The following is a 15,042-nucleotide window of genomic DNA, read 5'->3' on the forward strand; positions in this document are numbered from 1 at the left end:
ATGTTTTCCATGCCCTGCATGTATCTAAGTTTCAGTAAAATGCTTTTCCCCTTGTAATACATTTGAAAAATTCAACATGTTTTGTTGTGCGGTTTTGTAATTTTTCTTGTCTTTTGAATACAGCCTATAACAGAAACATCATATACTGTGACTAACCTGCAGCCCTACACTGAGTATTGGTTTAGAGTAATATGGATCATTTGTCAGCTACAGTATTATTCTACAAACAGCCCTGTCTACAGGACACTTCCAGATGGAGGTAGGAAGAAAAATGATAATTAATTAGCGCTCAGTCAGAATTTGTATTTATATTTCTTTATTGTATATATTATATAAATACATTTAGGAATATGGATGAGTAAACTGATCCACAAGAGCCAACATGGATCATGCTGATTTGTAGGTTCTAATTTTTGTGTACAGAGATGCATTCTTTGGCACTGCACCAATTTAAGGTGGTCATTTTCCTACTGACAACTAATTTAAGGTTGTCTGTCTCCACTGACCATTAACATAACACAGCACTTTGCTGACCACCAGTGAAAGGAAGCACTACACTGACCACCAGCATAAATGGGCAAATAAAGTGGGATTACCCCACTGATCTTCACTGTAAGGACAAAACATACCCAGATTTAACGCTAGTAAGAGACCGGGGGAGGGAATAGCAACTTGTATAACAAGAACACCTCTAGGACAGTGAAATCTTGAAGAACCTGTTGTGGAAATGATTATTCTAATAGGTGGCTAATTTGTTTGGATCCCATTAAAATACCTGTCTAATGCTAAAACGTATACAGGTTGGCACCAGCATGACAAGAATATTTGCATAGCAGGAGGCCTGTATGCTTATGGCATTCTTTATGGGCATATCTAAGCATGCGGGTTTAAAATGTAATTTTAAATTTAGATTTTAAGAGAAACTTACAAAATATTTTTAATCTGACATTTATAAAAAATGTATTGTTTAAAAAGAAAACCATGTCAATGCTCCCGACAAGCTCCTAATCCTGCATATAAGATATTCAAGTTCATAAGCCACCAAAGAGGATTGTAGGTGTATGGAAATGCAAAAATAGAAACAGCAGATTCAAAATCTATGCCAGATGGCAAGAGTGCATTAAGTGGACTGCTGACCAAGCATATTTTAGACATTTCACTCTATTTCTATACCTATCATTTTAGTATATAATGTATTTTTACAAATATTAAAGTATATATTGAATTCACCAATCGAATATGTACCTCTGATTTACAGTTCCTTCAACTGCACCACAGATCCAGAATCTTGACAGTTTGAGCTGTGACACAATTGAGGTCAGTTGGCTTCCACCACTTTTCCCAAATGGACTAATCATTGGATATAACTTATATCTTAATACAACGGATGAAGCCCAAAAACACATCTCAGCGGCTGGGAGACAGGACTTCCAGTTTTACAGAACAAAGGCAGCAACAGTCTACAGGTAATGCGCACATGAAATCTGTTTGTAAAATGTAACTCTTTGGTCTACACAAAAGACAATGCTCCGCCGTACATATATCCTTGGACAGCAGTGCAAAGCAAAAGCGCCAGTCTGTAAGTCTGTTTTTCAAAAATTTTATTTTGAATATATGAGTGGGTAATTCAATAAACTATTTCTCTTTCTCACTATCTCTCTGGCTCTCTGTATAGATACAGTGTATGCATGTCCCCAAGCCATGAAAATTATGGTAATTAAAGTGTAACTTTACTCTAGTTTAATGTAACCAGACATTTTACATTAAAAAATTTGCATAAGCATTAAATCAGCTATATAACCAGTAAATTAACCTAAAAAATAACCCACACTGACCACTGTAGTTGCAGTCACTGTGGAAGAATTCATCCTCATAATTCACACCAGAATCACTTAAATTAACACTGAACTGGTGAGGTAAATCTTAAAAAATGCATTCAACTAACTTACCGATGAACAAATATGTAACTTATTTGTGTACCACTCAGCTGTTGATCCTCAAATCCTCTCTGAATTCATGCTGACACTGTCCTTCCTTCTGGAGGGTGGCTACTTTTGTTCCCCATGGTTCCTGTGTGTGTTGCAAAGTAGCCATTACTCCGAGCTCACTCCTGTGATGAACTATAATTTCAATACAAATTGTCTAACTAAACGTGACATTGTAGTCCATCAGGGGACAGTGGTTTTTAACACATTCCCCACACAATCCAAAGCTTAGAAAAACATTTTTGGGCTGGACATAACAGTAGAATAAAGCAACTCTGTTGCTTTACTAAAGTTGATGAAAAATGCTGTACCTTCTAAATCATAAAGCAAATACCAATACTGGTGCCAGTGTTATTAAATGCTGCTCTGTTGTAAACAATTGCTCAGGAAAGTGTTGAAACTGATACCTCCCAAAATGGTAGATCCATCCATCCACTTATCCATCCATCCACCTACCCACTAACCATGGATGTAAATTCCATCCATCTGTGGTGCTGACCTCTGGAATAGGTAGAGCTGACACATCACTCACTACACTGGCGTTTCCTCTTGCAGACCCCTACATAACTACAGAGAGATACCCTCTTTTCTCTGTGATTCTGGCACTTTAAGACACTTAAAGGTTTTTGATCTGACAATGAATGGTGCTGAACGTAAATATATTGGTTAAATTTAATATTTATTTTCTGCTGTTATTTTTGTAGATTTTCCATCACTGCAGTAAATGAGCAAGGAGAAGGACCTGCAGCAGAGGCTAATGTTACCACTGCAGGATCTCCAGGTACAAAATGCAACAGTCTATCTATCTATCTATCTATCTATCTATCTATCTATCTATCTATCTATCTATCTATCCATCCATCCATCCATCCATCCATCCATCCATCCATCCATCCATCTATCTATCTATCTATCTATCTATCTATCTATCTATCTATCTATCTATCTATCTATCTATCAGGACACAGTAAAAATAAAAAAGGGGCACACATACCATTTTTACACGAATGTATTGTATTACAGTTATGTTGTACCAAACATTGTATAACAATTAACTTGGAAAGATTAGACATATTGCACTAATTTACATATCTTACATTGGCTATTACATTTATTACGCAATAACAAGCTTGTGTTTTCAGAGAAAATCAATTAAAAAAAGCTTGGAAAGAATAAAAAAAAAAAAAAAAGATCAGTAATAAAATAGCCAATGATTTGTATCATCCAGTTTCCATGGACAGTGGTACTATAATTACGCACCAGCTGGAGCATTGTTTTTATTTTCATATTTTGCTACTTTTGTCACAAAAGTAACTGTTACATTTTAATTTGTGGGCAATGACAAAATATGCTGAAGGGACATAATCTACATCAGGATGACTGGCCATGCAGTGAACAATGTGTTCTTTGCTCACAACAGTAGAAAATAAATGTCTATTTAGATAGGGAATGACACTTCTTTGGTTCTTTGCGCAGCTCAGCCATGCTAATTAATCAATCGTTACAAAGCAGCCGTATTTATAATCAATGCATGCATATCCAAGCTACCATATAAAGTTAACCAAGATAACAAATCTCACAAATCCTCTGAAAATAAGTGCATAGAATAGCCATGGCAACACCTGTGCATGGATGATGCTCCACTGGATTATTCAATACATTCTGTAGTCTAATACTCAGTAGAGCCTGTACTAGTCTGCAGACACATCTGAGCTTTGAGTGCCAAGACCAATAACATTGACATCCTCAATCTTCTTATCTCATCTGTTTAGATCCAGATAATTCACAGTGGCTTTTTCTGTCCAGAAACAACATTCTCAAAAAGAGGGATAATCTGAAGGAAGTTTTGCATGAAGCTCAGTGTCTTACAGCACCTAGCAGAATCAGCAGTAAGTGGTGCTTATCCTTTACAGTACTAGAATATGGTTAAAAGCCACATCGCATTGGATACAAAATACAAAGCAAGTCACACACTCTATAAATAAAGCCTTTATTGACATTGGCCATAATATAGATAGATGGTAGACCTTGTCTGTAAATAGATCGAACGCAGAAAGCAAAGTAGGGGCATGTTTTAAAGGGAACCTGTCAAGAAGGAAACATGAAGGATGCCATGCTGACCTCTCCTTCTGAATATACAAGTGGTCTCTAACCAAGAACAAGTATGTTGAAAGGACTTCTTACTTTTACCTTCTGTACCTTGTTGCAGGTCAGTTGTCATTGGCTCGAAATACTGATGGCAGAGGCCTAGCATAACAGCCAAGCAAGTAGCATTTTCAAAAGTAGATCAGGAGTGGCAGCCTCAATATTTCTTTCAGCTCCTCTCTATCCTACCATTTCCTCATTGGAACCTCTTTTCACTTCAGGAGTTATGAGACACCACAGGCAAATTAAGTATGATCAGAACTGTGACTGCCAAACCAGTGTAAAATCTAAGACATTTCAATCAAGAAAACTATAGAATTTATGCAAACTTAAGTAATGATGGAAAATTGATTTCCAGGGACAAATCTTCAGAACTGTCCCTGAAATCCAGAACATCAATGAACTAGAACCTTCGCAGAGGCATAAGACACATGTTTCATAGTAAATAAGTAGTGTGACTGCTGGGTATTGGGATCCACTGTTTAACATTGTTGATTGTTTTCTTCCTTGTTTATTATTTACTTGTTTATTTTTTATCAGACAAAACCTTTTCTTTTTGTATTTCTAGGTGTTTCTGCTAATGTCTACACCCAAGTGATCTACTTTTCAGAGAAGAATCGTATTTGGATAAAAGGAACTGCTAATATGTCAGATAATTCTAACCTTGGCATTATCCATACTGGTTATGAAACCATAACCTCACTATCTGTAGATTGGTTATATAATAAGATGTTTTTCATTATGAGCAGTCAGGTAGGAACTTTTTTATGTAAGTCTCCCTAAGCTGGTCATAAACATGCAAATAGGGTGAGCAAAGTCAACAACTTCTAAACACATGAGCTTTTACTTATTAGCCATATCCTGAAAGCTAATCAACCAAACATATTGAGAGTTCAGTATGGACATATTCTTATGACTAAATCTTCAAATGTATCGTGCTTCACTGGTGCCAAGGCAACTCTGAATATCTGAATATTCTTGCAAGCTCTATGTGTTTCCAAAGGCCATAGATAAATGTAACAATAAAAACAAAACAGAGTGCACTGGATAGTTTAGATAAAACCACTTTATTACATTTAAAATATATAATTGCACTTAAAATTACTTGATCAGGACATTTCACCAAGATAAATCATCCAGAGTAACATCAGATCATGCCAACAGATGCTGAAGCTTTCTCACTTTGTAGGAGAGGGAATGCGCAAAGCTGGGATTACAAGCAGAAATAAAAATACAAAGATGTCCGAAATTGGTATAGAAGAAGGAGGGGGGCGCCAAAGTTGTAACCTTGGTGGAGATAGTACCTAATTTAAGTCTGACATGTTTCTGGGCCATGCTCCTTCTTCAGCTTCTTCAGATTTGGAAACCGTCTCTCTGACAGCTTTGAGGAAACGGCATAGATTCTGAATCCTGAGGTTGTTTCCCCAGTGTCTTAAAGCATCTGGGGTCATGGTGCAAGGTCTCAACCTTGTTACATAATGAGCTTAGAGAGAATGACTTAATGACACATTTCCCACCTTGTTTTATGACAAGAACATCACTGAACCATAGGTTTGTGCTGTGGTGTACAAAAAATAAAAAACAGCATGCTGCAGTTTTAGGGCATAATGTTCATATAATTTGATGAAACAAGTCTTGGAAGGATGTCATTCATGGGAGTGCTTTAAAAAGAAATTGTAAACAGATAAAATGTCACCTGAAATATCACCCAAAACGTATTTTAAAACAAAATACAGAAAATAATAACAATAAAGTAGACTTAACCTTCACAATAAGAGTTCTTAATTTTGTACAGCAATGTAAGTAAGATAAGATTTACATTTTCCCCTTACTTGGTTCATATTCTTTCTCCCTGCACACTCTGTAAGCTCTTTGTATGAACCTCCTTTGAAGTTTGGATGTTCCAGCATTGGCTGAACATCACAGTTTAACTGTGTTGACTATGGTAAAATGTTCCAGTGTACTTTGCATTGGAACAGTTGCTTGTAGTTCAGCTTAGGAATGTTCATGAAAGGGTGACAACCTTGCTGATATGATTTTGCAGAAAGCAGCACATATAGAATAAACGTATTATGCGTTTTGACATTACAGGAATGAGTACTAATATATTTGGCTCAAATGTTTGGGTTTACATACAGTAGACTTTAATGCAGATGTGTTTGTTCATTTGGATATCTTATTCTTTTATTTTAGATATATAGTTGTGATTTATTAAACTGCACAGCTGCTCAGAAGATCCCATTACAGGATGTTTTCAAGCCTAAGAAGATTGAAGTTGATCCATATAACGGGTATGCCTTGTTATCCTTTTTACACAAAAGACACCAATTGTCCCCTGTGAATTGGATTACGTATAAGCAGGGCATGTTGTAAAATGGTCATAAGCGAAACTTTCCTCTCTTTGTATGGATCTTTCAGTCCTCCTTAGTGTATTTATTGAATGGTAATAGTTTAGGGCACATTCAGACTTGTATGTTACAAGAGAGCATCTTGGTCAAGAGCATAAGGCCAATGTGTACATAAAGCTTTTACAAAGTGTTTGCATTTTAGAGAAGAGCTTCAAGCAGCTTTTTAAAGATTTTGAAGTATCCTCCAGCTCCTGTTTGTAGATGTTAACCACTGCTCATAATGTTAGTGCTGGCTGTCTAGCAGGATTCAGGAGGCTCTCATTATACCTCCCAATGTTCTAATATGAGAAAGAGGGATACCTTCCAGCACAACATATTTAGGCAATGGACACATTTATACCATGCACCCAGTTATGCAGACCATTTGGAATTGATATGTCAAAAATGATTGGTTAAACCCAGAATAATTTCAACATTACTTTTCCTTTATATTGGCTTTTCAAATTAGCAAACAAGATAATTAAGATATAAAATTAAGGTTTTAGTGCAGATTAATACTTTTGGTAGTTTAATAGTATTATTTCATAGATATCTGTCCATCAGAACAAAAAGAGGAGAACAAAAAGAGGGACAATCGATAAAAAAGGTTTTGGAAGGATGTCATTCATGGGAGTGCTTAAAAGGAGGAATTGTTAACAAAGACAAATGAAAATAAAAAAACCACAAATGGTTTCAAATGAGGGACAGTCACCGCTAAAGAAGGGACATTGGGAAGGTATGCAGCAGTAAGGTTGAGCGCTATTTGAAACTTGTTGAAAGCCAACTAAATTTTGCTAGCAGCTTGTTTAACCCCTTAGTGACACAACTTCAGAAAATTTTTTTGTTCCTGGCGACCGAAGCAAGTTTGCCATTTTTGCTATGTGTTTGTTTAACCATAATTTCCATCTTCCTCATGCATGGCACCTACACATATTATATACCGTTTTTTTAAAGGACAAATTGGCCTTTAACTACCTCCCGGCCAGCCGCTGTGTATACACAGCCGGCCGGGAGCTTCTTGGATGTAACTGGGCGTGTATACACGTCCTGTTACATCCGCCCTGCGCGAGCGGGAAATCCCCGCTTTTTGAAAAGAGGCAGCGATGCCCGTTAATATACAAGTGAATCCGCCGGCTATAAGGCCGGCGGATCGCTTGTATGAGGCCCCAAGACGTGCGCCCCCCCAAGGTCTCTGCTTCATCAGCTTCTTCAGGGGGGTCCTAGGTGACATTAGGGGTCTTGGAGACCCCTGATGTCTCCATAAAGAGGACCTGTCACCTCTTTTGCTATCACATGAGGGGGTTTCTCAGCCCCCTCTGTGATAGCAATAAAGTTAAGTGGAAAAAAAAATAGTAAAAAAATTTTAAGTTTCCCCCCAATTTTTTTTAAAGTTACACAAAAAAGAATTAAAAAAACAAACATTTTTTTTAAAGTCCCCACCCCTACATACACGCATGTAAACATGCGTCAGGTGCGCATACCTGTGAAAACTACAATTACGCCGCACATGTTACATATCGCCGCGAACGTCGGAATGAGAGCAATAGTTCTCGGGCCATCAATCACTGATAACACTAAACTGATGAGCGGTAAAAGCTTTTAAAGCGTCGCCTATGGCCAATTTTGGGTATGCTAGTTTTTTGCGATTTTGCGAGTGCGCAAAATTTTTAAGCTTGACATGTTTGGTGTCTATTTACCCGACGTGACCCCGTCTTTTATATTTTACCAAAAAAGTGGGTAATATTAGTTGTTTTATAACATAATGTAGAAAAAAACTTTTTTTTTCAAAATTTTCAGTAATTTCTCCTGAATATAGTAAAAAATAAAACCCCAGTGGTGATTAAATACCACCATAAGAAAGCTCTATCTGTCCCCAAAAAATGGTATAAAATTTATTTCAGTACAGGGTTGCATGACGGAATAAATGTCAGTCAAAGTACTGCAGCGCTGAACACTGAAAAATGGCCTGGCCAGGAAGGGGGGGTCGTCTAAACACCTGGTCTTCAAGCGGTTAATTTGATGTGACATAAGCATATATAAATTTTTATTTGTTTTATAAAAAATACAAAAGAGTCAAACAAAAAAAGAAAAACAACCCCACATTTTTCACAGTTTTGGCAATAATAATGTGTACATAATTAGTGTAGCTAACAGAAAGTAATTCATAATTTATTTATTTATATAGCGCCCACAATTTACACAGCACTTTACATAGTGCACATTCACATCAGTCACTACCCTCAATGAACTTACAATCTAAGGTCCCTATCTCACATGCATTCATACGGGGCCAACTTGACCTACCACTCTAACATGTCTTTGGAGTGTGGGAGGAAACCCACGCAAGCACAGGGAGAACACGAAAACTCATTGCAGATAGTGATTTAGCTGGGATTTGAACCAGCGACCCCCAGTACTGCAAAGCAGAAGCACTAACCACTACACCACTGTGCTGCCCATAATAAATTCTATTTTTTTTTTTTTATTTTTACATTTTATGATTTAGCTGGGATTTGAACCAGCGACCCCCAGTACTGCAAAGCAGAAGCACTAACCACTACACCACTGTGCTGCCCATAATAAATTCTATTTTTTTTTTTTTATTTTTACATTTTCTTTTTTAACTAGGGGGCACTAAGGGATTCTTTTTTTTATTTACAGGGGCTTTGATAATTATCATCTCTTTGGTAATTATTATCTCTGAGGAGAATACAGTATTCTCCTCAGAGATGCTTTGTATCACTTTTGTAACACACGGCTGGCTCGCCGATTCACAACACAGTGAGCTTCTGCGAGCTATGTGACTGTCACGGCTCTTTGACCACCTAATCTGCTGTTGAGGGTCTGTCTTGGACCCCGAGGGACCCATCAACAGCAGTAACTCAATGAGGGCTGGTCCCTTCACAGACCAGCGCTCATTGTACCGCATGATGAGATTACGCCGTCACCGGTCGTTAATGAACTGAACGACTGTGACGGGAAAATCCCATCATCAGTTGGGAAAGGGTTGCAATGATAGCCAGAACTCCTCCAACTGGAGCTAAATGTTGCTTTTGGGCCTTTAGTTTGTATAAGAGTAATATGTACAGCAAGCGTTTGTGTAGTATTTCTAAAGTTTTCAGCAAGCTTTGAGCAGCTTTGTTTAAAGGAGAACTATGAGGTGAGTGCTTTTCACTCACCTCATAGTTCTAGCCGACCTGTGACAATGAGACTGTCACAGGTCGGCTCAGTAGATCGGGAGGTGAGCGAACACATACCAGGTTCGCTCACCTCTCGATCCTGTCACGGCTCTCTGACGTGACAGGGGGAGGGGCTGGATTCCCCTCTCACCGCTCCGATCTGCCAGCGCTGACTGGCGGAACGGACGGGGGAGACGGCGTGTACCGCTGGCTCTGCCTCTAGATAGGCAGAGCCAGCTGTCACTCACTCAGCTGGGCGGATCACGTCATCTAAGTCGGGATCCGCTCCGGCGTCTCAGTATACCGCAAGCTGTAGCTCGCGGTATACTGAGCTTAGGGTAACGGGAGGATGCTAGTTTGTGTCCTCCCGTTACCCTAAGGAGAACTATGGGGAAAAACACTGACCCCATAGTTCTCCTTTAAGCCTTAAAAGAAAACATCAACTCTAGTGTTGGCATGTTAAACATAGATCTTACAGAGAGTTAATGACTGTCACTGTCATATAGGAAGCACGTAGGCTGCAGCTGGTTTTCAACAAGCAGCAAATAGTGCTAAAGCTCAGTGATGCCTGCTAGCAGCTTGTTTAACGTGACAGTTGGCACTTCCATTAAGATCTGCATTTAACCTCCCCAAGCTGAAGTCCAAGCATTCTTTAAAGGCTTCAACAAAGTTGCTCAAAGCTTGCTGTATACACTGCTCTTATACAAGGTGTGTGAAGGAGGCCTCTATACTCCAAGTTACTGGTTAAAGCTTCTTGAAGCTTTGCAAATACTTTGTAAAGCTTACAGTACACACTACTTTTACAAAAGCTGAAGTTCATGTGTACAAAGCCCTAGAAGCAGGACAACATAAATAAATGTTATTATTTAACTGCTCTAGGAACCTTTATCTTTGCTGGCTATGTTTAAATATTAAGTGGGTCTTTAAATTTTAGCACAGCAATATTCACTAATATATATATTATTTTTATGGTAGGTACTTGTTCCTTCTCCTGGATGATGGAATTCACAGAATGGTCCTCCCTGAATCTCAAATTGATAGTAATGCTACAGAGCATATTGTAAATAGCATTGCCATACTAGACTTCGTGATCAGTGTTCAGTCCAAGAGGCTTGTTTTTCTGAACAGCTTTAGCCCTGGGATTTTCTACCTAATGTCTGTTTTTCTGGATGGAAGTAATGGTCAACGCCTTAGAGAAATAGAAGATGCCTCAATAAAGGAAATTATAAGCTTCCTTTATTTCAAGGACTCCTTGATGTTCACAAATGGAAATATTGTGTTTTATGAAGAATTCATTTCTGATCAATACTGGTACAATGAATATTTAGTAACTTGTGACTTGGCAGCTTCACCATTAACAGGCTTTGATAACATGAATTTGTATGGAAAGTCTACCCAGCCTATTCCTTTGCCTGGCAGCCCTGAGCAACTGATGGTAGTGTTTGGTCCTCAGTCTGCTGAAGTTCTATGGAAGCCACCAAAACTGACTGTTGGGGCCAGTAAGTTTGATATATGGTTACAGCCACAATGTAGTTAATGTATTAAAAATGCAGCGTGGAGCAGGGGAAATGTTGCCCACACCAACCAGTCACCTTTTATTTTCTAAGCTGCAGGGGGACATATTGGACTAAGATTTTCATTGCTGACTGTATCCCCATTGGGTGGATTTAACCACAGTTTCGGGAAGATGGTAACAAAACCACATTTCACATGTCTTTCTGTCTAAGCGTCACTCCCCTCCATTTCTTTTATGGGTGCCACTGAGAGAAATACAAACCGGGCAAAAATGTTAACCCTTGCCTACTGTTTAAAAAAAAAATATGTCTGAAGTTAGTGATCTGTGGAATTTTCAAATTCTATAGCAAATAAAAAAACAGTAATCTGGATGGTGACTGCAGATAAAACAATTACAAGCAACTGTGTACAGAAAATCCTAATTATATTCTAAAAGTTAACAGCTTCATGAATCTTGTCAGTTGATGGAATACACCAAAAACTTATGCTTTTTTTGTTTGTTTTTTGAAGGTGCTGCTTCTTGGCAGAGGTGGACATACAGTGTTTCCATATCATTGGACAAACTAGGGATACAAAAGGTCTTCACTAATATCACTTTTACAAGGATGGTGGTGGCCAATCTAAACATTTCAACCAAGTATGAGATAACTGTAAGGGCATCGTCACCTGCTGGGGATAGCCAGTGGACAACCCCTGTGGAAGGAACCACGTTAGATGCAGGTATATTAACAATAAAATACTGTGAGAATATGGCAGGTGTAAAGAGTTTGGGTGGAATTATTTCTTTATCCTTTATGTTAGTCATTCATGCAGCAATTCCCTGACAATTTCAACCACATTCAACTGGCTTTCAACCTTCAAAATAATTAAATGGATCAAGGCACCTTAACAACAGTGAAGAGTTAATCAACAGTTCATTTATTTCCATTTATGTGTGTATATGGTGGTAGGTTGCATTGATCAGTTTAATTTTCTTCAGGTCAGCAAATCAAAATAATATTAATTCCAACTGATTGGGAAAGGAGGCATGATGTCATTGCATCTAGTCCGACTTTCTGTACACAGGCATCGCAAATTCAGCTTCTAAAAGTAACTTCTATCTAGAGATTGCTAGAGAACTATGACATAAGAAAGGGGGCAATAAAACCCTTAGGACAACCTTTAGGTGCAGGCATTGTTTAATTGGATAGTAAAAGGAATAGCATGGGCCACTTTGAATTCAAGGAGTTGCATTACTAGATTGGCTGAGCTATATAGTGTGCATGTTGATTGCATTAAAGGGATCTTTAGTCGTTAGTCTAATACCCAAGATAAGATGATAATAGTCTGTCTATGGATTACCATATTCCAAAATGAGAAGGGTGAAAGGGCTGTCTATGGGTTACCATATTCCAAAATGGGAAGGGTGGAAGGGGATCTCAAAAATAATATTGATCAGCTTGTAAATTTCTGGCCAGTTGCCATTGTTCGCTAACATAAATGCAATCTCAACAGTCCATAATATAAGCACGTTCATAAGATGTTGAGGAAAAAAGGATTATTGGGGGGAATTTATCAAAACGGGAGCAGACAGAATCTGGAGAAGCTGCCCATAATACAGTTTACAAAAAAAACCCAGCATATTATAAACTGCGGACCCAATAAATGAAAACACATACATGAAAAAAAAAATGTAAGCTCAATTCGCGGCAAGGATAAAACTGAATGAAAATAGCGCCCCACACCACATAAAATATAATGCTTGTTTTTCAAGAGCATAATCTAGAATGAGTATTACTTATCTAACTTCATGGTCCTGCAGTCTTCCTTCCTGATGATTTTGGTTGTGTGACCAGCCCTTGAAGCCAATCTTCTTGCTGGTCCCTGACCAGTCTTAATGGCTTTTTTTCTTGTCGACATTATGTACAATGCAGGACCAGCAACACTGTCCTGTACAGGGGTTTTATCCAATTCCTACTCTACAAAAAAATGTTTGCCTATAAATATGCATGCCAGAAACTGGTTTATATGCACATGTATAATAATATGTACAATATTTTCCAGTGGAAGAAGAACTCTATTTCCTAGCAGTAGGCACTGATGGTTTATGGAAACAACCATTGGATAAGTTTGGTCCTCTAGAAGTGGTCAACAAGAACCTCAGATTTGTGTCAGGTAAATGTTTTTCTTCAGATTGTAATTCAGTTTTATTAATTTTACTGTGTTAAGACCTTAACTTCCATTCATTTTACAGCTACTTGTTCTAGATGCACGATGCATGCTTGCTTTGACTGCTCAAAGTATTATGCAGACCTTGCAAGGAGTTGGTTATTGTGCGCCAAAAGTGAAAAAATGTACATCTACATCTGCTTTTATCTATGCTGTCTTCTACTTGTAAACATTTATAAAAGCAGGGAATTACCTGTCACCCAGAGGGATCCTCCGGTCAGTCTGCTGATTTCCAGCTATTTCTACCTGTCTGCTGCAGCTGACGTAGACACAGCCAATCAATGCCTATACCTTATTGGGCCAGACCTGGAGGGAGACCGCTCTGGGTGACAGGTATTTTCCCAGGCTTAATAAAACCTTACAGGTAGCATGGAAAATATTAATTCTTACCCCTAAAACAACTTGTTTTCCTTCAGTCCCTTCTAGTATGAAGGTACATAGTCAATTCCACAAAAAGGAATAGTACACAATGGGGGAGAATTTAGCAAAACTGGAGCCGAGAAAATCTAAAACAGTTGCCCATAGTAACCAATCAGCTTCTCTCTCCCTTTTGTTCAGTTAAGCTTTGAAAATGAAAGCTAGTTGCTAAATGGTTGCCATGGGCAACTGCCACAGATTTTGTCTGCTCCATTTTGGGTGCTGGCGGTGCATGTTACCAGAGAAAGGGGTTGGGGGTGGTTTGTGCTGGTGGTACAGGTTATGGGTGGGTGCACGGTACCTCTGGCTCCAGCTCTGCCCTGCACCCTACCCAGCTCACTGACATCAGTGGTTTCCAGGAGACGAGCGGGAAGCTTGGCCGGCATCCTGTCAACCCCCTGGCAATGCTGGCCAGAGTGTCCCAGGTTGTTAAGGGCTCTTGGCAACCTGGGACACTCTGGCTGGAGAGGGGGCGGCAAGTGCTTCACCCCACATAACCCAATTAAATGCCATCTGAGGCAACGCCAGAGGCTGCCTCACTATAGGGACGACCCTGGATTTGCCTGTAGATCAGATTTGATTTTAAGTTATTGTAGCTTAAATACATAGTTAAGTTGTTTAAATGTTTCCTAATGCACCGAAACGTGTATTGCTAAGTCTTAATGTGTAACACATAAGTAAAAGGCGGTAGTCAAGATCAATAGCTGTATAAAACCAATCTGAATGCAGGACAGAAAAGCATGCCACCTTTTCTGTAAAGCAAAAAACAGAAACAAAAAACAGGTTTGTCTGCTGAAATGCTGCCTGTTCTTGTTCTGAAACAGTCATCAGTTATCGTGCTATATGTTACTTCCAGATCTAGACTGGTACAACAGCACCCTCTACTGGAGCAATGAGACAGGCCATGTCCACATGTGGAATATCAGTGACACTTCTGAATTTCCCTCTTTGTCCATACCTGGAATTAGAAGAGCTGGACCTTTGTCATTTGATTGGATTGGACAGTACATCTACTGGGCTGACAAAGGGATTGCTAAGGTATGAAAATAATCTTTGTTGATAACAGTCTCACTCTGCACTGGCACTTGTGCAGGTTGTCATTTCGTCTAAATCGCCCCAATTTATCTACCTGTTACTGGCAGATTTGGAAAAAGTATTTATCCTAACCTAGGGTTGTTTAACTAAACACAAATAATCATATGACAC

At 38.7% G+C, this 15,042-nt stretch overlaps 1 protein-coding gene across 1 annotated transcript in view; it reads left to right on the forward strand.

The window, feature by feature from the left end:
- Positions 1-15,042, forward strand: part of ROS1 (ROS proto-oncogene 1, receptor tyrosine kinase) — a 100,255-nt gene that overhangs the window by 7,647 nt on the left and 77,566 nt on the right. The window contains exons 3-12 of the mRNA XM_018563518.1: positions 124-259; positions 1,259-1,466; positions 2,690-2,766; positions 3,758-3,874; positions 4,699-4,883; positions 6,324-6,421; positions 10,672-11,195; positions 11,722-11,931; positions 13,255-13,365; positions 14,693-14,874. Of these exons, the coding sequence (XP_018419020.1) occupies positions 124-259; positions 1,259-1,466; positions 2,690-2,766; positions 3,758-3,874; positions 4,699-4,883; positions 6,324-6,421; positions 10,672-11,195; positions 11,722-11,931; positions 13,255-13,365; positions 14,693-14,874 (1,848 nt within the window). The remainder of the gene's footprint in view (positions 1-123; positions 260-1,258; positions 1,467-2,689; positions 2,767-3,757; positions 3,875-4,698; positions 4,884-6,323; positions 6,422-10,671; positions 11,196-11,721; positions 11,932-13,254; positions 13,366-14,692; positions 14,875-15,042) is intronic.

This window comes from Nanorana parkeri, unplaced genomic scaffold, assembly GCF_000935625.1.
Source record: "Nanorana parkeri isolate BGI_ZX_2015 unplaced genomic scaffold, ASM93562v1 scaffold22, whole genome shotgun sequence".
NCBI lineage: Eukaryota > Metazoa > Chordata > Amphibia > Anura > Dicroglossidae > Nanorana > Nanorana parkeri.